Source organism: Chamaea fasciata, unplaced genomic scaffold, assembly GCF_029207755.1.
Source record: "Chamaea fasciata isolate MVZ Bird 193981 ecotype frontalis unplaced genomic scaffold, bChaFas1.0.hap1 SCAF_3, whole genome shotgun sequence".
NCBI lineage: Eukaryota > Metazoa > Chordata > Aves > Passeriformes > Sylviidae > Chamaea > Chamaea fasciata.
In genome coordinates, this window is record NW_027094088.1 from 87634477 (window position 1) to 87660524 (window position 26048).

The 26048-nt window shown below is 35.7% G+C and overlaps 1 protein-coding gene across 1 annotated transcript in view; it reads left to right on the top strand.

Moving 5' to 3' along the window:
• The window catches only part of EYS (eyes shut homolog), a 742046-nt gene that overhangs the window by 501478 nt on the left and 214520 nt on the right, over nt 1-26048 (top strand). The window contains exon 35 of the mRNA XM_066180316.1: nt 25202-25314. Within this exon, the coding sequence (XP_066036413.1) occupies nt 25202-25314 (113 nt within the window). The remainder of the gene's footprint in view (nt 1-25201; nt 25315-26048) is intronic.

Below are 26048 nucleotides of genomic sequence, written 5' to 3' on the forward strand. Positions count from 1 at the left end.
AGTCTGTAGGCTTCAAGACGAATATAGTCTGTAAAGGTTGGGTTTTTCCCCTTTTGTCAGGGAATGGAGAACTGCCTGTCCAAGTACTCTTCATGTGGGCTTTTCAACCCCAGCAGTAGGAAACCACTCCAGAAAGTTTCTTTTCCATCAGTTTAGATCCAGCCAGTCAGGCTTCTATTGTAAAACCTTCATCATCCCTGAAACAGAACAGGTCTGCTTCTGACCTTCATCCTGCAGTTTGCTTCAAGGGAGATTTCTGCTCCAGCTGAGACTCAGCTTTTTCTGACAAGGGCTCTGATCACTCTTGGAGTCAAGTTTGATAATGACCCTTGTGATATCGGCAGGATTCACCTTGTCTTGTCTTGTTTTAGCTCTTTCTCCCATAGGAGTAGTTCACTCTGATGTTGGATCTCCTGCCTTCCAATATTGTGGAAGTTGCAGAGAACAGTGACTTCAGACCCTGGACTCCTTCAGTTTCTGACTAACAAGTACTTCAAGCTTTCAGTACCAGAGACTGTTGACATGAGAGTAGTGTATTACTGGAATTGACTCATGTTAAATGATTCATTTCTAGGACAGATTCCTCCTCCTTTAATTTTGGTTGAAGTTTGAGATGACCTGTAAAGCTCTCAGGGTAAAGTATTGTCTCCTCTGATGATTTCCTATACATTTTCCTAATCAGCTCTGAAATTTCCATGCATTATTTCCACTTTTTTTTTTTTTCTTCTGTATGCTTAATATTTGTTATTCCATAGAGTCAGAGTGGACTCAATATGTAAGGCAAGGTGCCACAATTCTACTAATTTCTCTTGCTTCTGCCACAGTCCCTTCAGGAGATCAGAGCCTTACCCTCAAACAGTAATGCATTTAAAAGAATATCTGTGACATCTGGGGAAGCAATGCCATAATACCCCCAAAAATTCTACACTATTCAGAGGATCCCAGACCTCCCAGATCTCAGTCCTAGTGTCTGTGATTGGTGGTGAGAAACACTAGAGCAAGACAAAGTTATGGACTACTTAAGTAAACTGTACATATCAAGTACCGTGGATCCAGAAAGATGCTTATAAGCGTGCACCCCTGACTGATGTTGTCATGAGACCACTCTCCATTACCTCTGAAAGCCTAGAGCTATCAGAGGAAGCCCCTGATGACAGGGAAAAAAAGACAAATGTGATGTTACATTCATCTTAAAAAAGCCAGGAAAGGAGATGGGTCACCATGAGGCAGTCAGGTCAATGGCACATCTATGTTCCTCATACTAATGTAGAAACAAATGAAGGACAAGCACGTCCTTGGGAACAACCAGCATGGATTTACCAAAGGGAAACTGTCTGACCTGTATGCTTGCATTCCCTGTTGCTTCACTCACAACCCTGTCTCCTACCTCTGAGTGGCACAGGAGGGTGGGAAATGGAGGTTATAGTCAGATTATAACAGTTTGTCTCTGCCGCTTCTTCCTCCTACACATCTACAGTTCTCTTAGCTATCCACAAGCCAAAGATGGAAAAAGTATTTGGCTTGGTATGAATTCTGAAGGATCTGAAGATGTGGGTAGAAATCAAGGTAACAGATGCGTGCACTGAAGCACCTAGAATGAATTCATCCAAGTTCAAGCACTGCAATCTCTTTCATACACAGTAAGAAGTTGTTTTCTATGACACTGTGAACTGTCCTTTGCAAAGTATAGTGGAGTCATCTGACAGTCTAGGAAGCCATTGCTGAGCAGTCAGAAAGAGAGCTAAACTACAAATAGCTGGATGGCAGACATTTTGTCCTGCTGTCTTGCCACAGTGAAAAAAATCCCTTCGGTTCTGTGACAGCTTAGTTTATTATGTTTTTTTAATATTCTATCCTATTTCTTTCATAAAGAATATGATGGGAATAGTTCAGACTTGCCCAGGCAAATGGCAAAATCAGTTAAACAGTTAAGTAGCATAATATTTTTATAACATTGGGGTTTTAAAGCTATTTTCACTGTCTTTTAAGACATAAAAATCAGCAAAAAAGGAAGAGAAACCAAATAACACACAGAAAGAAAAACCCTTTTTGATCAGAATTTGAAAAAAGGTATTATTTCTGAAATCTCATGACATGTTTCAGAATAATTAATTTCATGCTAGCTTTAGTATTGTTAATTGTTTACAATAGCTTTTTCTCTGCAGAGAAGATTGATACACTCAAAGGGAAATTAAAGATTGTTTTCAAATACTTACAGCAACAGCAGTTGATTGCAGTAATACTGTTACTTTTGCTGCTGTAATTGTTCCAGTAATTTATATTTCTAGACTTAATGGTATTTTAGTATGGAGAATGTGAAATGTCATTATATATTCACATTCCTTTTCAAGTCAAGCACTTCTCTATAATTAAACCTTGCAAGTATTAAAACAGGAAAGTTTCAGAAGGAAAGGAAGCTTCTGTACCAGGAGAACAATCTTCCAAATAAACATAAAGGATTAAGGGAAAAATGTGCAAATAGATATGTGAGCATCAATGTTACCAATGGGGAAATGGCAACTGATAATTGAGTGATATGCTCAGGATGTGTTAATGTTGCAATTAAGGTGAGGTGGAAATCATTATACATCTAAAGACTAAGACTAGGAGACCACAGTAGCAGGCTTGTACTTAAAATTCAAATGTGTCAAATGCACAGTGCATATGTAAGAACACATGTAGTTTTCCTATGAAAAAGTGATATTACAATCATATGTACTGCCCAGTTTTAAGATATTCTCAGGTATACATGTCTAGATTAAAATGTTTTAAACATTTTAATAACCAACTGCTAAAACATAAAAAATTACATTCTTTCTCTTTTGATAACTCATCCACAGAATTCAGTGGCATTGAGTGAAGAAGTGGACAATATGAAACAGGTGTTACAAAATACAGAATCAGACCCTTAATTTGGAATGATCCAAAAGCAATTTGCTCTATGTTACAGGTGCTGTGCTTCCACAGACTAACACAACAGTAACCCCTCTGTAACTGTCTAGTTAGAAACAGTTTATGATCTATTTCCCTTGCCAGAGCATTGCAAAGCAGTGGGAGAATTTAGTACAATCTATGCACAGTGCTTTAGACTTGATTATCTGGCATTCACCTTACCTGACAAATCTTAGGCTCTGACAGCAACTTTCGCACTATAATTTATAGTAATATAATATGTACATGATTCTTTAACATCCTGCTACAGTAATCATTGGATGTGAGCAAATTACAGTTGTCCTTACCCAATTAATGCTCCCTGGGCTGCAGTGCTCAGCCTGAAAGGTTCCTGAGGAAGCCAGCAAAGGGAAGAACATGCAATCTGTCACAGGATTGCAAGATATACTAGAATGTTACATGGCTCCAACTGTTTGCTACAGTGGTATAAGCAAGAATGGGTAGTATGAAACCTTAGAGAGGCCAGTTCTTGAAAGTCCATACATTTCCTGTTCCACAGCATAACTGAAATGTCCATATTTAACTATTAAATCATATGTTTTTAAAAATAATTTTTTAGGCAGACTGGTTATAAGTTTGTGAGTGGTTTTTGTTCCATTAGATCAGAAATCTACCTAGGAATTATCCAAAGGATATTTCATATTTGATATAACATAATTATCTGATTCATCAGTTTAAGCTCTAGCTCACAATAGACTGAATGGAAGCCAGTACCCAAGCGTTAGTCTTCCCTCTAGATATAGTGAAATATAGATGTTTATCTTGTAGTAGCTATGTGCTAGTGTTTAAGGTTCTGCAGTGGTATAGAAAATGAAAATGAACAGTGTTGACTCTTTTGTCCAGAATCTCATTGTGCTTTTAGTGCTGCTTTTCTGAAACTGTATGTTGTTCCTGTTTGTATCAATTCCAGTTTCTATATTTTTCAAAAAATGGAATGAAATTGTTTGTCCTTATATTTATGCCGCTCCATCTTAATTTGACTTTCCCTACACACGTTTTTCATCTTCTAAGTCCGCTCTGTTGTCAGGTTTGTGATTTAAAATATTCAGAAAGGCTGCTTCAGGGTATTTGTTGATTTGAAATGCATTTTGCATCCTGAAGAGCATCTGACTTCTTTTTGAATCTTGGCATGACAGCCTTAGATCCTGAGAAGTATTTACTTTCTAATGTCCTACTTAGGATATGCTTTGACTCTGTCTTTGCATCACCTGAATGCTTATCTTAATTAAGAACACCACGTACTATTACTCAAGGTATTTTAAATATTTATGCACTTTTATATACTAAATAAATATTTGTCACATCACCCAAAGTACTTCTACATGTTAATGTTTCATTGGCTACTATCACATACTCTCATATTTGTTCTTCTTTAGATTGGTAAGTCATGGTCTACAGGTTCTGTTCTTATATAATTAAGCATTACCCTGAAGTCAGGAGTCCTGTCTCTTGACTGGAGAGTTGTTCTGCCTTTTCTGAATAGTTGGTTTTGATCACCACGCTTCTGAGCATCAGTACTTTTTACATTGTCAGATATTTTGTGAATTTATTTTACAGCATAAGACTCAGTGGGCAATATCTGATGCATCTAACCTTTGTGAAAAATCAACTAGTATTGGCAATTTTTTGTCTTTTCTTTGATCCAGTTTGTTAACCACTCACCTAAAAAAACCCTTCCTGTATTTCGCACAATTACTAATTTTCTTTAAGAACTTTTGCTTGGGAACAATGTCAAAACATCTTTGGAAATTAAATTGACTCAAGTTCTGGGTGACCCTCTTAAATAGGACCATTATTATGTTCAAGGGATATTAATAGTTGGAGAAGCATAACATCCTTAAACAAAATTTTAGATTCCTTATGTGATATTTTCCCATGTTTTTGCTACTTACATTCTTCATTACAAAATTCAGGAATTTTCTTCTGAATACAGAGTTTCTGAGTTTCAATTTGCTTCAATCATTTTGGCCTTTCATAGTCCCTTTTGAAATGTCGGTATCGTATTTGCCACTTTCGTCTAAATTGTTACCAAACATAATTTAATTAAAGAGCTATATAGCATTTTTTGCACAATTCCAGGCTTCCTAGTTTTCATATATTAGAAAGTTTTGATGAACATAGAACAGCCTCCCCAGGAAGATGGTAGAGGCCCTATCACTGGATGTTTTCAATATGTTTGGATAGGGTGCTAGATAATCTCATCAAAACTCCCTTTTACATGAAAGGTTTGACCAGATGATCTTGTAAGATTCCTTCCAGCCTGGGATGTTCTATAATTTTATGGCTTAAGTACTTTTTTCGGCCTAAACTAAAATATATTCCAGAATGTTTTTAAATATGAATAATAAGAGATTTAATTTACCAGAAATTACCCTTTTAAACCCTCACCCATATTTTGGCTGGAAAATTGTTGACTAAGAGTCTTCTTTATTCTGCTGCTTTGAAAAGCCATCTCTCATTTTTCTTATTTTTTTCTTTTATTTAAAATTATGCTTGATTTTTTTCCTACTTGATCATATGTAGTTACTGAAATCTATGGAAGTGTTTTCCTGTAACCTGCAAGCATTTTACCCATTGAGTTTTCGATTTGTTTTTCTCCTTAATAACCTTTTCTTGATGCAGTTAAACCTTCTAGTGGCTTTTTAAGTGTCATTTCCTCCCAGGGGCACACAGAGTTTGAGTAATTTTTTTATGTTTTGGGGGTTTTTTAATGATTATATTTTGAAATATTGAAACATATTATTTTCCTAGAGTTATATCTCTCATAGTTTCTTTAATGGTTCCAAGAAATCATTTTTTACAGCATCTAAAAATGTATCCCCTACATCATATTTTGTCATGATTTCTTACCCGACTGCCTGGAGTAATTAAACTCTGTTATTACTGTATTTTATGGCTTACCCCTTCTAAACTGCTTTAGAATTTGTCAAATATTATCATCACCTTGGAAATATATAATATAGCTCTTGTATAATTTTTTTCTTTCTGCATGAAATTTTAGTGCAAAATGATTTGTGCCATATTTGTTTGACTACTTTTATTATATTGCCTTTTTCTGGTGCAGCCTGCACCTTTCTTGATTTTTACTCTTGCGTCAAAACATTCCAGTGTTTATATTTCTACCATCAAGATGCTTATCATATTCTTACTGTTTTACTGGGATTTTTTTTGCTGTTTTAGAACTCAGATATTTTTCCAGCGGCAGTTACTTTTCTTTTGAATATAAATAACTGTTTAGTGGTTTGGCGTAAAGAGAGTTGTTTTTCCACAGATGTTTGTATTACAATTTTTGTAACATATTTAGTTATGTCATGTATATTTTGAATGTGAATTTTTGATTTTTTTTTTTAAAAAGGCTTTTCCAGGTAAAGAGAAAAAATGTAATGGAATTACTTTGGTAAATCAGTTGTTTGGTTTTTTTTTTTATTTCAATTTCAGTATACACTAATTATGTCTACTATATAATGGTAATAGACAGTCTTGCCTAATCCATTGATCAAAAAAAGAAATACATATGAGACTTCAGATATTTTGCTGAAAGTGTCCAGTCCTGGCCTGTAGGATTCTTTGTTACTAGTGTGCCAGTAACTCTTAGTATCTAAGAATGTGTTCTTGTTAGGTCTTCAAGACCAAACCATACAGAGAAGTGATACCATCAAAGAAAAGCCAAAACATCCCTGTAATAGTGTATTGCTGGCCTCTGTTGTTCTTTTTAAGTCAATTTGTGTTGAAAAAGCTGTAGATGATGAGCTTGGACACTGCAGCATTTGAAATATTACCTTAGAGAAAAGAGGTATGCACAGGGAGCATTGTAGTGAAAAGTGACATTTCTTTTTATTTGTTTTTTTTTCCTAATTAGATTAATCAGTATGCTTAGAGTCATATTATGGATTTGTTTATTCTTTTTTTTATCTTTGAGTATGTTCGTGTAAATGTTTTGGATAATTCAATACTGATTTATCTACTTGAAACAAGTTCAAATTCCGGCAGAAGTTCATTATTAGTACAGTGGGATCCTTAAACAAGAATAGATACAGACCACAGAAATACTGAATTTTGCTAGTTATTCTAAAATCTAAACCTAGACTATTAATCAAAATGTACAATGTTTCTAGTATGTCTAATAAATTCCAAAATTATAATATCGAAAATATAGAGTGGGAGACATAAAAGTATAAAGATTTTCTGTACTATTTCCTGAATGCTTCCTAATAAGCCTATATTGAAAAATTATGCTAATTTGGGTGATTTTATTACTCATAAGTTACACCTGATGTTTTATAAGGAAAATATTAAGAGAAGTATTTTTGAAGTTCATAATTTGACATATTGATTGTGAAAATGTATATTTCTCCAGCTGTATTGTGATATTTTTACTGCTTCTATTTTAAATTCTACTTGAGTTGATTTAAAGATGTTAGAATTCCAAATACGCATGCATATACATGTACATGTATTTAATAATATATTATTATATAATACAAATGCTGATATTATATTAATAAAATCTCTATTAAACTTTTCAATAAAGTCTCCTAACACCATAACAAAATACCTTCAAATGAGAAAGCAAGAAATACCATGCACTGTATTAAGTGCACAGACCAGGAAGTACTGCAGGTGAGAAATCAAGGGTTTTTTTCTCACTGATTGTCTTCTGCATCAAATTAAAGGAGACACTTAAGGTTATATAAATTGAATCACTTCGACAAAGCTGTGCTTCCCAGAAGTGCAAAAATATTATTAATATCATCTTCTCTACATTAAAAAATGCATTTTTATTCCACATATATATCAGCAGTCCACAACATAAACTGATTACTATAACCAAGATTAAAAATGTAATTCATTCTCATTAGATAAATGCTAAAATGCCAAGATCATTGTACTTATTACAGAGCTCCAGATCACCAAAACTGCTGATACTATAGCTACACTATATTCTTGCAGGATAGAGCCCAGTGAACTTTAAGAAATTCATGGCCCAGGGTCATCTGTGCAACAAGGCCTTGGCTAAGAGCAGTCACACTGAATCAGAACATTAAAAACAATGAGTTTGTGGTCCAAAACTCTCAGCAGAATCACTATTCTGAGTCAAAGAGATTTCTGTTTCTTGTTTATATGAGATTTTGATATGCATGGCTTTAACTGTATCCTCTAGAAGCTCTTTTATGCAGCTAGAAGTCATCAGAGGTCTGTGTGCATGGGGAAATCAAACTCCTGAAGATTCTGAGTCTGAAAAAAAAGGAAAAGTAACATTGCTAAGTCTTTTGCTGATCTTAAATGATGATGGTTGTGCCACTGTCTCACTATAATCCCTTCAGAATTTTGCTTTATAGAAGTATTATTCTCAAAAGCATTTTAATTATTTCATAATTTTGGTTCCTGAACTCAGCCTTGTGTGTGTACTAAATGCTTGAACCGCACCAGGAAGCAACCTCAGCAAATTAAAAGACTGATACCGAGGTATCACTGAAAATTTCTCTCTTGTTCTCTTGAGATGATTTGTAAAAAGCATATGGGGTAGAGGGACATAAACAAACTCTGTATTTGGAGAATTTAATAAGAGATTTGAATTCAAATTTCTGTTTAGTATGGAAGAAATATTTCCTTTTCTTTTTGACTGATATTTCCTATAGAGGGAAATAAGAGTTTGGGTAACAAAAGATAAATTAAAAGGAAAATAGTATGATATAATTCAATTTCTTAAGGCAACTGGTGAGAATGTTCAGATGAATAGATATACTGTAAAAAAATCTGTTTGATAAAAGGTGCATGCCATGTATTCCTGTGTGATACCAGAAGTTTTTTCTATTCCAATACCTTTAGGGAGTCTGTTCAAGCTCTTTCAGTCAGCATGTAAAACACAAGAATTTCTGCAACCACTTCGCACTGCACTGAGATGAAATGCTCGACCTGACCATTTCCCCCCACAGGCTTTCTCAATTTGAAAGAACACCCTTCTCCTGGGAAGTGAGAGTTCCATTCTTTCTTCCCTGGTAACGATGTGAGAGGGTATGGAATATCATTTGGGTACTGACCATGCGTGCTCCCAGCTATTGCAAAAATCAACCCTGTCCTGGCTGAAACCAGGACGCAATACAACCAGCCTTCAGGAATGGAAGATCCCTAAGACCAGAGAGAAACTCTGGAGCAAGGAATACTTAACACTGCTGAAGTCACCATCCCTCGAGGTGTTCAAAAAACACTGGATGTGACACTTAATGTCATGGTTTAATAGATGGTGTTGGGTCATAGGTTGGACTTGATGATCTCAAAAGTTTTTTCCAACCTGGTTAATTCTGTGTTTCCGTGAGAAGGATTAGGTCAGGGATCCCTTAAACATGCTGGTCATATGTAAGTCTCTGAGGTTTAAAGTGTTGCACCCAGGAGTACTGAGAAAACTGTCTGATGCCATTGTGAGGTCACTGTTAATTATCTTTGAATGGTCATGGCAATTAGGAGAGGTTCCTAAAGACTGGAAGAGAACGAATATCACCATCTTTGAGAAGGGCAAGAAGGAAGATCTACAAAACTATAGGTCAGACAATTTCATCTCAGTCATTGGGAAGGTGATGCAGCAAGTCCTCCTGGAAATAATTTCCAATCACCTTCCTTAACCTCCATGGTCAAGAAAGTAACTAGAAGTCATCAACATGGATTTAAAAAAGGAAATCATACTTGCCCAGCCTCTCTGTCTCTGCAGTTAGGTAACTAGCTTGGTGGACAAGGGAGAGCAGTAGATGCTGTCTACCACGACTTCAGTAAACTTTTGACACTCTCTCCTATGACATCATCATAGAAGAACTGACAAAGTACAGGTGTACATAGAAGTTCACAGTGAGGTGGTTTAAAAAAATCTGAATGACCATGCCTGAAGCGTTGTGATCAGTGATGCAAAGTCTGATTGGAGGTCAGTAGCTAGTGAGGTGCCCCAGAAATTACTAATGGGTCCAAAACTGTTTGACTTCTTCATTAGTGACCTGGATGCTGGAACAGAATGCACCCTCAGCAAGTTCTAAGGTTGATTCAAAACTGGAAAGTGGCTCATTCTCCAGAGGGCTGTGCAGCCATCCAGAGGGACCCCAACAGACTTGAGAAATGGGGAGAAATAAGAAATGTCATGAAGTTCAAAAAAGGGTATTGCAAAGTCCAGCAACTGAGGAATAATAATCCCATGTGGCAGTGGGCAGCATTATGGGGTGGAGAGCACACTCAAGCAGGCTGAGTGTTTGATGGAGCTATGCCCTCACACTGATATCTTAAAAGTTGATGCAATTCAAAATGAATATTCATTGAGAGTTGTATGTATAGGTTTATGACCTCATTTTATGCAAACAACGAAAATAAATAATTGCTGTTTCTCTGGAAGAAATGGATCTTAACAGATGGCATCATGTGTGATGTTTGCATTTCATTAATTCCTCTGTGTGACTCTTTGAGGTCCTTTTTGAAAGTTTCAGCAGGTCTTGTTGATGATAAGTACAAAGTAAGGCTTGAGCAGTTAGCAGATAACTTTCACGAGCCCTTAGAGGATATGTTTGGTATCAGTCCATTCCAACAGAGCCTAAAGCTTAAACTACGGAGAAGTGACTTAATGCAGCAATGCTCTTCAGTGCTTGCATCTCAGACTTCTGTCATCTAAACACTTTCGGTTCCTTCCAGACACTGACTTGAACTGTTTTCAAGTAGAGTCCCAAAGCCTGGGAGGAAAGGCTGTGAATAAGTGTACTCTGGGTTCTTCTGTAATAAACTTGATGGCAAACGATCTGCTTGTACTAAAAATGTATGCAGGCACACTTTCTTCCTGAAAAAAGGCTTCACACATAATTTTTGTGTGGCTTATAGGTCTTGTTTACCCCTTCCTTCCAGTCTCTTTTTCAATGTAGAATTATATCTAACAGTCATGAATATTGGCCACTACACTCCCTATAGGCAATGAAGAACAACAAAGAAGAAGCAGGATTTACCCCTTGGAAAAGTTAATTGTGTTGGCTGTCTACCATCAGATACCAGGTTGTGGCCTCTAATCTCCCTTTGTAGTTCTTGAGGTGATAATACCTGGTGGTGTAAACCTAAAGGGGGATTGTGCAAGAGCAGTTACTTCCATGTAGTTTAGGCAGGAAGTTTAGTTTAAACTCCTTTCAGCTTCAGGAGAAACCAGACATTTCACAAGGCAGAGATATATTTGACAGCATGCATGTACTAGTCGGGCAACTAATGCAGTGATTGTCCAAATTATCCTTTCAACCAGCAGTTCCCTAGATTTTTTTCCCACTATTTCCTTCTTTATTTGGTAACTGTAGGTTCATTTCTTGTAGACTGGTTCTTTATGCAATTGAAGAGACTGGACAAATATTGCCTTTAGTTTCCTTATGCATTCTTCGCAACATGCAGCTAAAATTAAGAGCTGACCTTATTTAACTATCAATTTACTCATCTCTTAACTTGGCTTTTTGATAAAGTTAAATTTTGAGGCATCAACTGTAGCAATCAAACCACAAAACTCAATCTATATGAGAAAAAAAGCATGTTATGCAAAATTCTTATCACATTTTAATAGATAAAACTGATCTGAATATTCATCTGTTCCTGTTTTATGTATGTGTGATTTTTCTGAAAGTTTTTTCAGCAGCGGAGAGGTTTATGCCACAAACATGAAGTTTTGGGTATATTACTTCATCCTATTAAAATGCAAATCCATGAGTTTCTCTTCAGAAAAAAAGAAGACAATTTGCTGCTAAATCCCATCGAAAATTACTTTTACCGATTAAACTTCTGTGCTTTGGATAACAAGTGAAGCAAATTGTTGCCATTTTTGATAAAAGTAAACTCAGTAACCAAAAGCTTCCATGTGGCTATGAGGTACACTAAGGTAGTTTATTTAATTTTCCATCACCATGTAGTGCCTCCTGAATTTTTAACAAAAAAAAATCTTTGCTCTCACAGCAGTGTTTTTACAGTATTCTGGTACAGTATCTTGGACTTTTTATTTCTTACCTGCATCACCATTTTTACTAGTGTTTGTATGACTTTGCATCTTTCTAACACCTTTAGTGGCAAATGTGTTTTCATGCAATGACTTGCAGTAAGCATTGCATCAACTACATTATAATGTGTCTGTGAAATTTGTATGATAAATGCAACGTGTCAATATGTATTAATTCTCCCTGGGCACCTGCCTACTGGTGGTGATTGCTTTTGCATCAGCTTGGGGTTTTTTTGTGGTTGTTTTTTTTTTTCATTTGTTAAATTGTCTTAATGAAAACCCATGAGTTTGCCCACTTTTCTCCTTCTTTTCTCTACCATCCTGATGGGGGTGGGAGTAGGAGAGTGGAGGGATCTTCCAGCTGGGCTCTACCCACTATATTCCCTCAACTGCACTGTCACGTCAGAGGGACATCTGTGGCTAATTTCTGTCATGTGCTCACAAAGAGTCACACACAGTATTTTCTCTTATACTTCTGTAAGGTGGCATTGATAATTTGTAGGCCTGCAGTAGACTTTTCAATGTGCTAAAGGTATTTATAGAAGTGAGAGTCCTCCCTGACTAGCTGGTAAGAACCATTCCTTCTGCAAGGAACTAACAATGTCTTTATAAAGAAATACTAGGGCAGCCAGCAGAAGGTCCTTTTTACATATTTTATATGACAATAGTCATTTGAGGTAATACAACTTCCCTAATCTTTGAGTGAAATGAATGTTGAAATCTGAGGTTTTATTGTGGAATCTTAACACAAGGATACATAAATGCCCTCACAGTTGGTTGCCCCTTGTTCTGACCTAAATTGCACAAAGTTATCTGGGCATGAAATTCTGCATGGTTTTCTTCAGTCAAAGACCAAAAAGTCTTCAAAATAAGTAGCATCCCAGGTTTTGATAGAAAAAAATCTAGAAACTAGAACATTTAATCTCTTCATAATTAAAGCTTAGTATGAAGTCAGATAAAGTAGAAGAAAAATGGCTAGACACAACCCTCACCCACCCACCAAGATCTTGCAGGTGGGTTTTTAGTCTCTCACTGCCTTTGTGAAATTTAGTGAATTTGCATCTTCTTTGATCCCCTTTTCTTCTTCATTATCTCTGATCCTAGGTTCTGTGCACTTTTCTCCTAAGAGTAGGTTCAATTTCTCTGCTTAAGCTGCAGTCTGCTGGTTTCCTGCAATGCCTATTCTCTTCCATCTGGGTTGTGACCTAGAATTTTTTTTTTTTTTTTAATCAGATCCCACTCTTTGACTCATTATGGAAAACAATCATATTTTATATTTCTAACAGTGTAAACTTTATACTTAAGGGACCATAATGCCAATTTTAATAGCAGCAAATGAAATATGCAACCTATTACAAAATCACACTGATACACGATGTTTAGGAAAACCCTGACCCTGGAAATTGTAGCACTGGTTTTCCAGTGTTAATAAGACAAAGGATTTTGGCGGCAGCTGCAGTATTTGTAACTTGGTCCTGTTTCTCATTTTTAGTCCATCACTCTTCTTTTCTCTGTGTGTTTGAAACTTGTGTAAGGTCCAGCTCAGCTTGAGTTTTTGGCAAGTTTTATTTAATCTTTATGCTTTCTTCTTTCTACTTCCAACATATATTATGTTCTTTGCTGTTTCCTTGTTTGTGGGTTTCTGTGTATTCATTATTCCCAGTATCCTCTTCCAGCAGGTGATTGCCAGACACTCATGCAATTTTAATTAAGGAAATTTCACACCTTCCGTCTTTGATATTTTCAGTCCTTTATCTGATCTCTTTAATTTTGTGGGTTTTCCTTCCAAAAAAGAAAGCCATCACTGAAGATGCAGTTTTGTTTGTCTAGACTCTGTTTAAATTATGGTGATTCCTGTTTACTCCTTCCAGAGTTAATCTGAGTGATTAGTGTTTCTTTAGTGTCATTGACAATTATCAATCTACAATGTAAGATTTGTGGGTTTGTGGTTTTTTTTAGGCTGAGTGTGTATTTGATGAATAAAAAGACATAATTTTTTTGTTGAGGAATAGAGGCTACCAAGTTCAAAAGCATATTTGTTTTACTGTTAAGCATGCTAAATTAGTCTCACAGTTATGTGTTTTCACCTAGTATCTACTCCTCTAATAATATCAGCAATCTCTCTCTGCATTCATTCTCAGTACAGGATCGCCTATTCTCATTGATCTTCTACATAGAAGTTTCCATTATTTCAGTAACAATAAATTGACTTTGTGTTTCCTGACAGCTTTGACATTTTGCTGTGTTGTTTCTGTCCTTTCCCCAAAAGCAAACAATGTAGCAGAGGCAGATTTTATAGAAAACTGTGGTAAATGGAGGTCATTCCTGATCCCTGGCAAATAAGTCCCTCAGTGCTGTTTGCTTAATGGCTTCACTCTAAACTAAGTATCTGAATGTACCTATTGGGCATGCAGGGAACATCTGAGCCTGAAAAGTGGTCAAACAACACATTTGCCAAGCCAGCAGGGAATGCACTCTGCTCTGAAGGTAGAGGCTGACTAAGCTGCTGTAATGCAAAGAGTCATTAAGAGAAGAACATGATGATCACATTGTTCGTAAATTTGCGATTTTTGGTGTGCAACATAAAGAAAACAGAGAGGAACAAAAGAACTGGCAGCTGTTCTACACTGGAAATGTAGCTATTATTTTGTGCTCTTTCATCTAAATTAAATGAGATTTGGAAGTGAAAGAATAGAGTAGGAATCATTTAATGAAATAGAACTGTGGGGAGCATTAGTACAAAATCTTTAGTTTCCAATTTTATTAGTATTAATGGTAGTTTTTCTGAAAGCAAAAAGGAGGAAAGATAAGTTACTCTATTGCTACCTGTCCCTCTCTTCTGTGGTTGAAAACTCTCTGTTTACCTGGATTTTACTTACTTTGCTGTGTTTGTGATTACAAATTTCTGAGAACCACATTTAGAAACACAGCAAGCTGTTTTCTCTGTGTATAATAGTAGCAGAAAAAAACCAATATGTGATTATGCCATGTGTCATTATACAGATTCTTATACCAGGTTACAGAATGCTACTTTACAGACAATTGTTTACAGCATGGACTGAATAGTATGAGAAGAAAATAAGAGAGGAAAAATTTAAACCAAGTACATTTATAGAATATATTTAAAAAGAAACACAAGTTAATTATAAGATGAAATGCCAATGTAAACCTGAAATAATAATAACATCCTGACCATTCACATAAGTTAATATTGTTTGGCATTCGTGAACTCATAGGTAAGCAAGATCTAAAAAATAATGTTGCTGATTCTTTGTTTTACAATCGGTTTGTGAAAATGAAATTTTTTTGTCCATTCTACAATCCTACTGTCTGTCTTGTAGGTCCATAGAGCAGAGCACTTTGAATCTTTTAATGGGGTTGGAGGAGAGGGATTTTGATTAGCCAGTTGTTTATTTAAGAGATTCCTGGTTTGCAGCATAAATGAGTGCATGAATGCAAACCTCTGTGTCACTGTGTGTGTGAGCATGTGCGTGTGTGTGTGTTTGTGTGAAAGTTTATTTGAAAGTTTGTTATGGTCGCTGAAATTCTAATAGCCAAATCATCATGTGGAAAGTCTTCTACTAACATGAATGAAGAAATATCTGAGATCATCAGGCCTCCTGATTTGTATGGTTTTGCAGGAAAGAGTTTGTAGATTCTTGACAGTAAAGAGCTGGGAAGTCCTGGTGGACAGCAAAATGGACAGGAGCCAGCAATGTGCCCTTGCAGCAAAGGAGACTAATGGTATCCTGAGCAGCATTAGGAGAAACACTGCTGGCATGTTGAGGGAGGGGATCTCTATCCTGTGCTCAGCCCTGGTGAGGCCACATCTGGACTGCTGTGTCCAGTTGTGGGCTCCTCAGTACAAGAGAGACATGGAGCTCCTGGAGAGAGACCCGCACATGGCCACAAAGATGGTTAGGGAACTGGAACATCTCTCCTGTTGGAAGGCTGAGAGAGCCAGAACTGTTCAGCCTGGAGAACACTGGAGAAAAACTCATCAATATTCTACAAATATCTGAAGAAATGCTGCAAAAAGGGCAGAGCCAGGTTCTTTTCAGCAGTGCCAAGTGACAGAACCAGAGGCAATGGGCACAAGATGAAACACAGGATGTGTCATCTGAATATCAGAGTTTTTCTGCTGTGGGGATGTCTGAGCACTGGAAAAAGATGCTCTGATTGGTGTGGGAGTTTCCATTCATGGAGGTATTCAAAATGTCTGGACTTCACCCTGAAGATTGGCCCTAGGTGACACTGCTTCAGTAGGGGGGGTTGGATAAGGTGACCTCCAGAGGTCCCTTCAAACCTCAGCCATGCTGTGATCTGTTACTGTTCTTTTTCCTAGAATCCTGTATTGGCTGCCACTATGGAGATCTAGGATACAGGTTCAGTGTCTGCTAAAGATGGTTCTTTACCCTCACCTAATATTTGTATTTCTAAGAGAAGGGCAGGAGAAGAAACATGAATTATTTCATGTGGTCAGATGCACTTTGATGTGACAGTAGGAGCTTCAACGGCAGCCGTATAGTGGAAGGGAGGGTTCAGAGTCCTCTGAGTTCAAGATCTTCATACTGTTATTAATGACACTTGTAATCTCTCTGAATACTGAATAGAAAATTAAATTATTTTATCTTAGTAGGATACATATTGCATGGACATAATTTTTTTAACCTCATTCAAAGGGCTTTTAATAGCTTTGACTTTTTTTTTTACTTTTGCAAAGTTTTTTTTCACCAAGAAAGGATATGCTTGAAAAGGAATGTAAATGCATTAAATCTCTGGAAAGGGAAAGTGGCTGACCTTGTGGTGTTTGTCCTGCATAACAGCCTGAGGTATGTTGATAGTAAAAATGAAAGAGGTAAGATTTCATCTTGAGAAGAATGGAACAGGTGAGCATTGAGGCTTAGAGCAATATTAGGGAGGGAGAGGAGGGAAGTCACTTCCAGAATTTGAGTGATGGAAGCAAGTAAAGGAACAGTTTAGAATATGCCATGCATGTTTAATTATTTTAATATGTGTTTTCTTTTTTATAAATGAAGAGCTTACTTTAAACTTCCAGGTTTTAGAACATGGTTTGATTTCTTCTCTAGATCATATAGTGCATAATGTAGTTTCACATGAATCTGATCTTTTTGTTTGCTATGGGGACTATCAATTCCAAATATAATTTGTAAATGCTTTAGACAAGGAGTCCAAGAGCATGAAACTCAGGGCAAGTATGAGAACTTTAGGATTAGGTGTGTCTTTTGACAAGTATATGAATTGTATACATGGCAAGGTGGAGAAAAATAAAATTAAAGCTAGAGCAAAAGGAAATGCTCCAGAAAAATCAACATCAGTCTTTGGCAGTGACTTGGTAGTACAGTTCAAAGCTCCAGGTGAACTTATTGTCATATGTCTCTCAGGACTGCATCTCTCAAAATGGAAATTCAAACTAAACCAAAGAACTAGGTAACCAAATCCAACTGTTTGCTAAAAGTTTTTGTTCCCTCAGAATGCATAAAAAACAGATTATATATTCACTTCTCAGCTATGCCAAGCTAAACTGCCATTAATCTAAATCTGTTAATAAAATGAATTATAGATATACTTTCTTGTTCTACTACATTTGTCACAAGGGCAGTAAAACCTAACTGAAAGACAGAGAAGACAAAAAAGAGTAGTAACCTATCAGTTCTTTCATTAAAAATTGACAAAGGTTTTAAATTTTTAGCTATTGGTAGAGTTTATTTGGTTTAGAACACAATAATTCATATTGTTTTACTATAGTAAGATAATTAAATGCATTTTGGAAGTCTATGGATTCGTTGCCTTCTTGGCATATCATGTCTATGTTTTTATGTGATCGGTCCACTGTAGATACACCTCCAATCACATAAATACATGTGACTAATATCTTGGTAACCTTGGAATGCCCACATGCTCCTAAAAACTTCAGGTCAGGCAGCTCTTCTCATTATCATGTTCCTAACACTTTAAATCACTACTTATCACCTGGTTCTGATATATGCCTCATTGGATTCTCTGGAGTATTTTGGGGAAGTGAAGGCATTTGCTGAAAGGCATAGTGTGCCAGCTGATATGTTCCTTACCTAGTGTGTGAGGAATACTGTGTTATCTTGCAAGACCTCTTGTCTGAAAAAATTGCAGTAGAAAAGAAAATGTATTTAAGGTGTCCTAAACCAGACAAACCAGTTGCATATGTTTCTAGGTGGTTTGTTGGCATAAGAAAATAACAGATCATGAAAATTTATGAAAAAATTTTCCTCCTCTCTTCTTTCTTCAACAGGGAATCTTCAGTTTTCTTAAGAGTCCGACAAAATTAGGCCCTTCTGAATACATTATACCATATATATTCAATAAAGAAAATCCTGTTTTTTCAGAATATTTTCATTTTTATGGGCATTTTTTTCATTCTGAAGACACCCTTTTGTATACAGGGGCCTCTGTTTTAGATAAGGTGTTATCTCTTCTAGTCAGACAGATGTACAACTTCTTGTTAGAACCCTTCCCTTTTTTGTAACTCAGCATCTACAATTCACTAAGTGTTTTTCACTGAATCTTTCTTTAAAAATAGAATATCCTGACTTTAAAATGACCCATGAGAATCATCAAATCCATCAGCATATAAACACATATGCTTGATACAAACTTCTTGGGTTAAATGTTTGCAGATTTGAATGGTTGGTGATTGATTGGACAAGAACTAGAACTAGAGAAGCTGACTGACTTGGACTGAAAATTAGTTCATCGTGATGGACTAGGAACACCTTTCCTTAAGTGCTGTAATACTGTAAAGTATGTTAGCATGGTGTTCAACATGTGTGACTTCAGTGTCACTCTGCAAAGGTGAACTTCAGGGACATGAACTGATTTCCACAGTTTATAGTCTGTACTATCCAAGAAAGATAAATCCATTTTCCAAATTTCACTCTATGTATTTTAGTCCTCTCAGGCCAATATATTTTCCATCTTTCTCAGGGATACGGTATCACATTAAACAGAGAGAATTGAAAAATAATAAATTACAGTAGTTGAACTTATTAAGAATTGCAATAACAAGTGCACTAAGTGAATCATACATTATGGTTATAAGCATAAATACTGAAATTGTTTACAAAAGGGGCAAACATTGCTAGCCATAAGGCTTAGGAAGCTTCTTCCTCACATCAGAGTTTTCATATCCCTTCTGAAATGCAACACTGAACTTTTTACAGTGCAAGCCAAGAGCAAGTTTAAAAGATAAGGATCCTGGCCAAGGATGAACTTTCATAAAAATGGTAAGGGAATTTCTCAGTAGTCTTGAATCCTTCAGACTTACTGATTTTAATTAATCCTTTGAGGTTTAATGATCCATTCTGAGCTAGAACTGTCAGGATCATGGAAAATTGACAGTGAAGCACTTATGCTCAAAATTTAGACTGCCAGTCAATTTAGATGAAGAAATGATGCAAGAGGAATGCGAATGTCAGTTATGTGGTGAGCTGGTTCCCCCCGAGTCTGGGACCAGGCAGGTGAACAGTCTGATTTCCACTGTGAAGCACAGCAGTGCAGGAGATGGTTTGCAAATTCATACCCAATGGAGAGGATAGTCTCAGTTACCTGCTCTACAGCACAGGACCCTGGAAGGACTACTTACTTGCTGGTTTCCCATAGCAGAACTATCAGGGTTGCTGATTTTTTAAGCCCTGATTTGAGTGTCTAGAACAAATGAGACATGGGGAACAGAAATGTAAACCTCTACCACACTAAGCAGTTTGGGGATTTATTTTCTCCCCCTCTTCTGCCTATATAATTATGGTTTACTATTCTCGTTTCATTAAATTCTAGTGATAGTATTCAATATCCATGGCAGATAAAATAAAAGCAGATTCACGGTAATAACAGTAAATTCTTTTAAAAATTCAGTAGAAGTAGTTAGATTAAAAAAAAAAAATCTGGATTTCACTTACCTCTTGAGCTCCTTTTCAGTTATGTTAGTATAACTTAATTAAAATTATTTTGAGATATTTGGCTCAGAATCACAGTATCAGTGTAAAATCAGCTGTTATAATAAAATGTGAATTGACTGGAACTTTGGTGTTATGTATAGGTTTATATAGTATTTCATTTCATAGTCAGTATGAGTCAGAATGGAGAAGATTTCAGTTCCTTTGTGCTACACCCAATTTATTGATATGATAGCATGTAGGCAATTTTACCAGTACATATTCCCATTTTGCCTTCCGGTTTCTACGCTGGTACCAGGACAGAAGCTGAAGCAATATTCCTTCTCCCATATTTTAAGTGCTTTCTTTTATTACTATTGTTTAAAAGCTAATACTACTTTTCATTTTCCTACACATTTTGAAATGTCATTAAACTCTTTGGCTTATACTCCTTTATGTAACAATAAAAATTCTTGTGGTTTAAAATTTGAACTGAGTATAGAAAGTGTTATTAAAAGTAAATATTAGGAAATAAAGTAATGAACAGTGTAGACACATCAAAGACACACTGCCCTGACACTGCCTACTTCAGCAGAACTTCTTAAAGGGAGGTACGTTTTTCTCTCATTAATAGCTATGCAAATTAACCAGACAAATCTTCTCCATTTTGCTTGAACGGCCAGAGTTAAAATGAATAAGGATTAATTGATTTTTAAAAAATTTAAATCATCAACTAACATTTTTCGGTGATGTCACTAATATTGATTTTTAACAAAGTCTTGAAAACTTTTGGGCTTGACGAAAGTACACGTCCCATATATAGCATGTTGCCTTGAATGTGGCAAGTTCCAGTGTTCAGTAAGTGAAATATAATGGCAGAATTATGTCCTATTGGATTAAGCCCATTCTGATTGTCTTGCTGCTAATTTGATAGTCTGTATATTTCTATTTTGTACTGTACGTAATTCAGTATCTAAAAGAGAGATATAGGTTTTAAAATGACTTTTTTAAAGAACAAATTCCAAATTCTTCTTTAGGGGGAAGCATCACCACCACAACCCATAAAACTTAGTTGTGGGGTTTTTTGTTTGTTTGTGGTTTTTTTTAAATATTATTTTTGATTTTCATATTTTTTTTATTGAGTGGGCTCGATATTGAAGTTCAGTTGCAGTAGGCTTCCAGTAGGTTACAACTGAGATGGGTAGCCAAATTTTTATGGCCAGTTTAAAGAGAATACAGAGGGGAGATTATGGCTTGCTTAATTTAAGAGTTCATTATGACTGTTTCAAATTATTCTAATCACTAGCAGAAAACAAAACTGCAGTAAAGAAGCTGTTATCTAAGTTGAGGGATTTTTTGAGTTATTAATTTCTAAACAGTTCACCATGGTTTTAGTAAAAATAAGTTAAAATTGTATTAAAGTACTGAAAAATGTTCACAAGAATTATTTTATTTAAGTTTAAAATATTGCACTTGAAAAGCTTTGTAGTCTATTGAAGAGAGTTCTACTAATCAGACTCCAAAATCGAACATATTTCTGGAATCACAAATATGTGAAATACTATTAAATAGTGTATTCTGGTACACTTTCATATCCGTTGTAAGAATTTTTAAGATATATAAAATTTATCTTGAGTGGAGACAAATGAGGAAAAATTGTGCTATGCTTTGTTTTCTTTCCAGTTAATCATAATTTTCAAATAAATGCTCAGATCAGAAGCCAAAACCTCATTATATTATTTATGAATCTGTAGTGAATTGACAGCATGTAACTTCATTTCATTAGGAACTCCTTCTAGGTTAATTCTATCTAGCAGCACCTTAATTTGAGCTTGTCAGTAAGGGATGTTAATAAATGATTTGGAATATATGTGTGAACTTTTCCTACAAGGTAAGTATCTGTACTCATTTTTGTCAAGTATAAAGGGCGTTTAAAGATCATGGTTACTATATGTCAAACATATCTGAATAGATTGTGAATAGTGAATTTTATTAAACTAAATTTCTGGTGCTGCTCTGGCCCTGACATTTTCAGGCAATTTAAGTGCTACAGTTTGTCTGCATAATAATGTATTTTTGTAAATGGAAGGGAACTCAGCTACATGTAAAGTCTACATTTTAATATTCTGCTAAACACAAAAGGTATCTGTTCTCAAAAATAGAAGAATAAAAGCCATGTATTTTTTTTTATTATATATATCAATAGCTCTTATTCCTATATATCTCTAAGATGTTAGGTTTTTGTATAGATAGTATAGCAGAACAAATTCAAGTAATTGTTTGACCAAAATGTTTATAATGCAGTTATAGTTAAAAAAAAAAAGGTAATAATTTTAATATTGCTTTAGAGGAATACATTACCTTTGAAATATGCACATATCAATGTAATAGAAATTATTAGAAGGCCAGAAGGCCAGCCAGTAGTGAGGAAAAGAAACCATGTTGTAAGAATAGTCACTGTTATAGTGTTTGGGGAATTATGCAGCTAAATGCTGATTTCCAAACCAAGTGACTAATTTGCTCTTTAGTGTGCAAAATGGACCATAGGTTGACATAGTGAATTTTCCCTATACCAGAGTCTTGGATGAACTTAACTTGGCAAAGTAGCTATCATAAAATCGTATAGTGTCTGCCCTTTGCATTTATTGATTTATTTTGTTTTCTTTTTTGTTTATTCATTTTTACAATCCCGAGAAAGAGGACTTTTGTTGAAACACATGCATGGTATGACTGAGACAATCATGAGACTCAGGGGAAAAAAAGCAGCACAACTTTAATAAGTTGATTTATGCAGCCAATATTAAAACCCTGTTCAATTGTTCATTTTTGGGGGGGGCAATATTACATGTACCATGTAGTTCCAGGCTCAGAATCCTGTAACCATTTCTGTTTGTGTTCATAATAAATTTATAACAGATTCTGCATCCTGTTAATTTGAAAATTATTTTATTTACTATTTATAAAAGGCAGAGGAGAAAAAGAAAACATCTCTTTTAAAAATTAAAATGTGAAACTTAGTAGGGCAAGACATCTTTAAAGATTATGTGATATATTTTATTATAATGATGGCAGGAAAAGAGACTGCTGAATGTATGTCCATCTCTGTCCTTGGCAGTCCATCACATTTATTTCCATGCCAGTGGCTGGCAAAGGAGGAAGAGAAGAAGTGTTCTATTGTCTGTAATCCATATGAATAACCTCTGCCAACCCTTGTGGTATATTAAATAGTACTATTTTCTTAATGTTCAAAGTTAACTTGGAGCAGAGTGTTCACGTCCAGTTCTTGAATGAGGTTTTTGGGTTTTTTAAATTCCAAGAAGCTTCATTTTAATCCTCTGTGTTTGTTCCACAGAGAAACCTTCTTCCCATTTTCCACACTTGAGCTTTGTTGACTTAATAGATGGTTACATAACTTTCCACATTGTTGCTGTGTAATAATGTATCTCTTTTAAAGTCTTAACTTTCTGTAAGCCTGTGTTGCTAAGGAAATAAACAATAAACTGTTAGTGACCTCTTTGAGCCCTCCTATGGGTTGGAAGGCCAGTTCATTCTGTTTATAGTGTGTGGCATGGCATGCTGTGTTATGTTCCAGAGTGGTTGAGCAGAGCAGAGAAAAGCAATTCTACTTGCTTCAATTGTATTGTACTTGCACAGCCTATCTGTCTGCTGGGAGGGAGACAGCTCTTTTTCAATCTTAATATGACTGATTTTTAACCCCATTTACACTTGTACCATTCACAACACACTATGGCAGAGTTCCACAACCTAATTTTGAGTAGTATGAAAAGCAAATCCCTTACTTTGCTTTCATCTTTGCACTGATTTATGTCATTTTCTGTCCTTTTGATTCCGCATTTTGAGAAACTTAAAACTCTATTCATCTGCACAGTGCACTGTTCTGTCTCTCATTGACAGCAGGTTTTCCTGACTGAAGGTTCCTGGTCTGTACAGGAACGCTCATATGTATCCTCATCCTTACATACCTTATAATTTTGCATATTGTGACACTCTTGCCTCTTGCACATTGTGAAATTCTGTTCTCAGGATTTTTGTTTTGCTATCCTGAGTAGTGCAGAAAACACTGAGCCACTTGAATATATTGAAGACCACAGACCCTAATACAGACTTGCAGAGAGATTTTCTAAGGATTCTCCATATTGAGAAACCTCACCATTTAGTCACAATTTTTCTGCTTCTGTTTTAACCATTCTTCTAATTTATCGAAGGCCTTCCTTTTTATCCCAGGGGCACTGAGTTACTTTAGAATCTTTTAACACAGAAACTTGTTAAAATCCTTTGAAAATCAAAGGCTATGTGCCAAGGCATCCTTTCTCACATAGTCAGTGTTCCTCCTGTGAGTTACAATTTCCCTTTTTAGAAACCCTCTCAACTATTCCCCTGTTTGTTGCATTAATTTACATATATGTTAATTCTGTTCTTCAGTGTAATTCATAATTGCTGTCTTGAATGGAATTGAGACTTACTGATCTGTAGTTTGAGGTGTGTCCTTGCATGCCCTAGTCTTGGCCCCATTTTCAAAATCATACAAAACAAAAACCCAAGCCCCTTTCCTCTCCCCCAAAAAATCCATGTTTACTATTCCCATGATTTGGATGCCATTTTATGTGATGACCAGAGTAATTTTCATGAGAATCCCAGGCAAACACTCTGATCTTTTTCCTTTTTTTGCCACTGTTCACTTTTTGGTTGTTTTTTTTTTTTTTTTTTAAACATTTTCTAGTAGTAATTCAATTTGAGACAGATCTCTGATATACCCCAACTAAAAATGGGTTCCGTCATGGGAACCTCCCAGAACTACTCTTCATTAAATTTTAATTTGATGAGTCCTTTACATTTCCTGCTAGAGCCTTGTCTCTTTGAGCATTCCCTTTATACTTAGCTGGTCTACTAGCCCTAAAGCCTTTCTGACGGCTTAATGCTCTTTAATGCTCTTGTTGGGCTTTAAAAAGCATTTAATGCTTTCCATTGTGCTTTCAGCAAATTGTTTCTCAAGATATTTATATTTTTCTTTCTGCAACTGTCTAAACCTGACTTCACTGTTAAAAATGGGTCCTTGGCAGTACATAACAACTTGCTGTTCTCTGTGTTTTCTGTGCCCCTGCAGTGATTCCCATTTTTAGTAGGTCTTTAGGCATCTTTGAAACATGATTAATGGAACTAGAAATTTTTTGAGAAGGGACATAATAAACTTAAAAATTTCAAATCGTTCCTGTTTACCATTCCCCATGACCAGTATTGTTCCATAGAAAAATAAATACTTTGATCACAATGACAACAAGCAAAAGAACGGTGTGAATTTTCTCCTTTGTAGATTTCTGGACCTGTCTACAATTTCACTGGCTGTATAAAAGTCGTAGAAATCAATAACGTCGGACCTTTCAGCTTCTCTAACGCTGTGGGAAGAAGTAATGTTGACAATTGCAGGTAAATGCCCTCTATGCCTTTCCAAATCATAAGAAATTGTTTGTGCTGATTTTGCTTTCTTCCTTACACAGGGTGACCATTTTAGATAATTTCACCAATGGTTACAGAAAAAAAGAGAGACAAAAATACTCTAGAGAGACAGATATCTTGCTTTCTTTTATGTTTTTAAAGCATTTCCTTTATGGAGGATTTTATTTTTTTGCATAGTTCAATTAAGTTTAACAGATTATTTAGAGTGAGTTGTCACACCCTGAATGCTGGAACAGTGTTCTAAGATAACCAGCAAGAAAATACAGTGAAGTGAGGAGATGTGCTGGTTGTGTTTTATCTGTGACTTTGGGACTTCCATTAATCTTATTACAATATGGGTGACATGGTGCCACTTTTACTCTACATGAGATTATGAAAAATGCTGGAAAGCATTGTTTCTGAATACATTTTAAAACCCCATTTGATTTCAGTTTTGCATGTTCACATAGCTGTTGGTCATGCATTGATTGAAATAAAAGGCCATGTACAGTGGTGTACATAAAGATTCTATTCTGGAATATGATAGGTTTGAACATGGGAAAGAGGAAAGCAAAGGAAAACAGAAGTGAATTGCATTTGTAGAAAATGAAGTCTTTCAGAAGAGACTATCATTTCAGCTGTAGGATGTACTTGTCCTAGATTCCTGGAGGACATTATATATGCATTTCTACATATGACTTTTTTCCCTAGAATTTACAGAATTG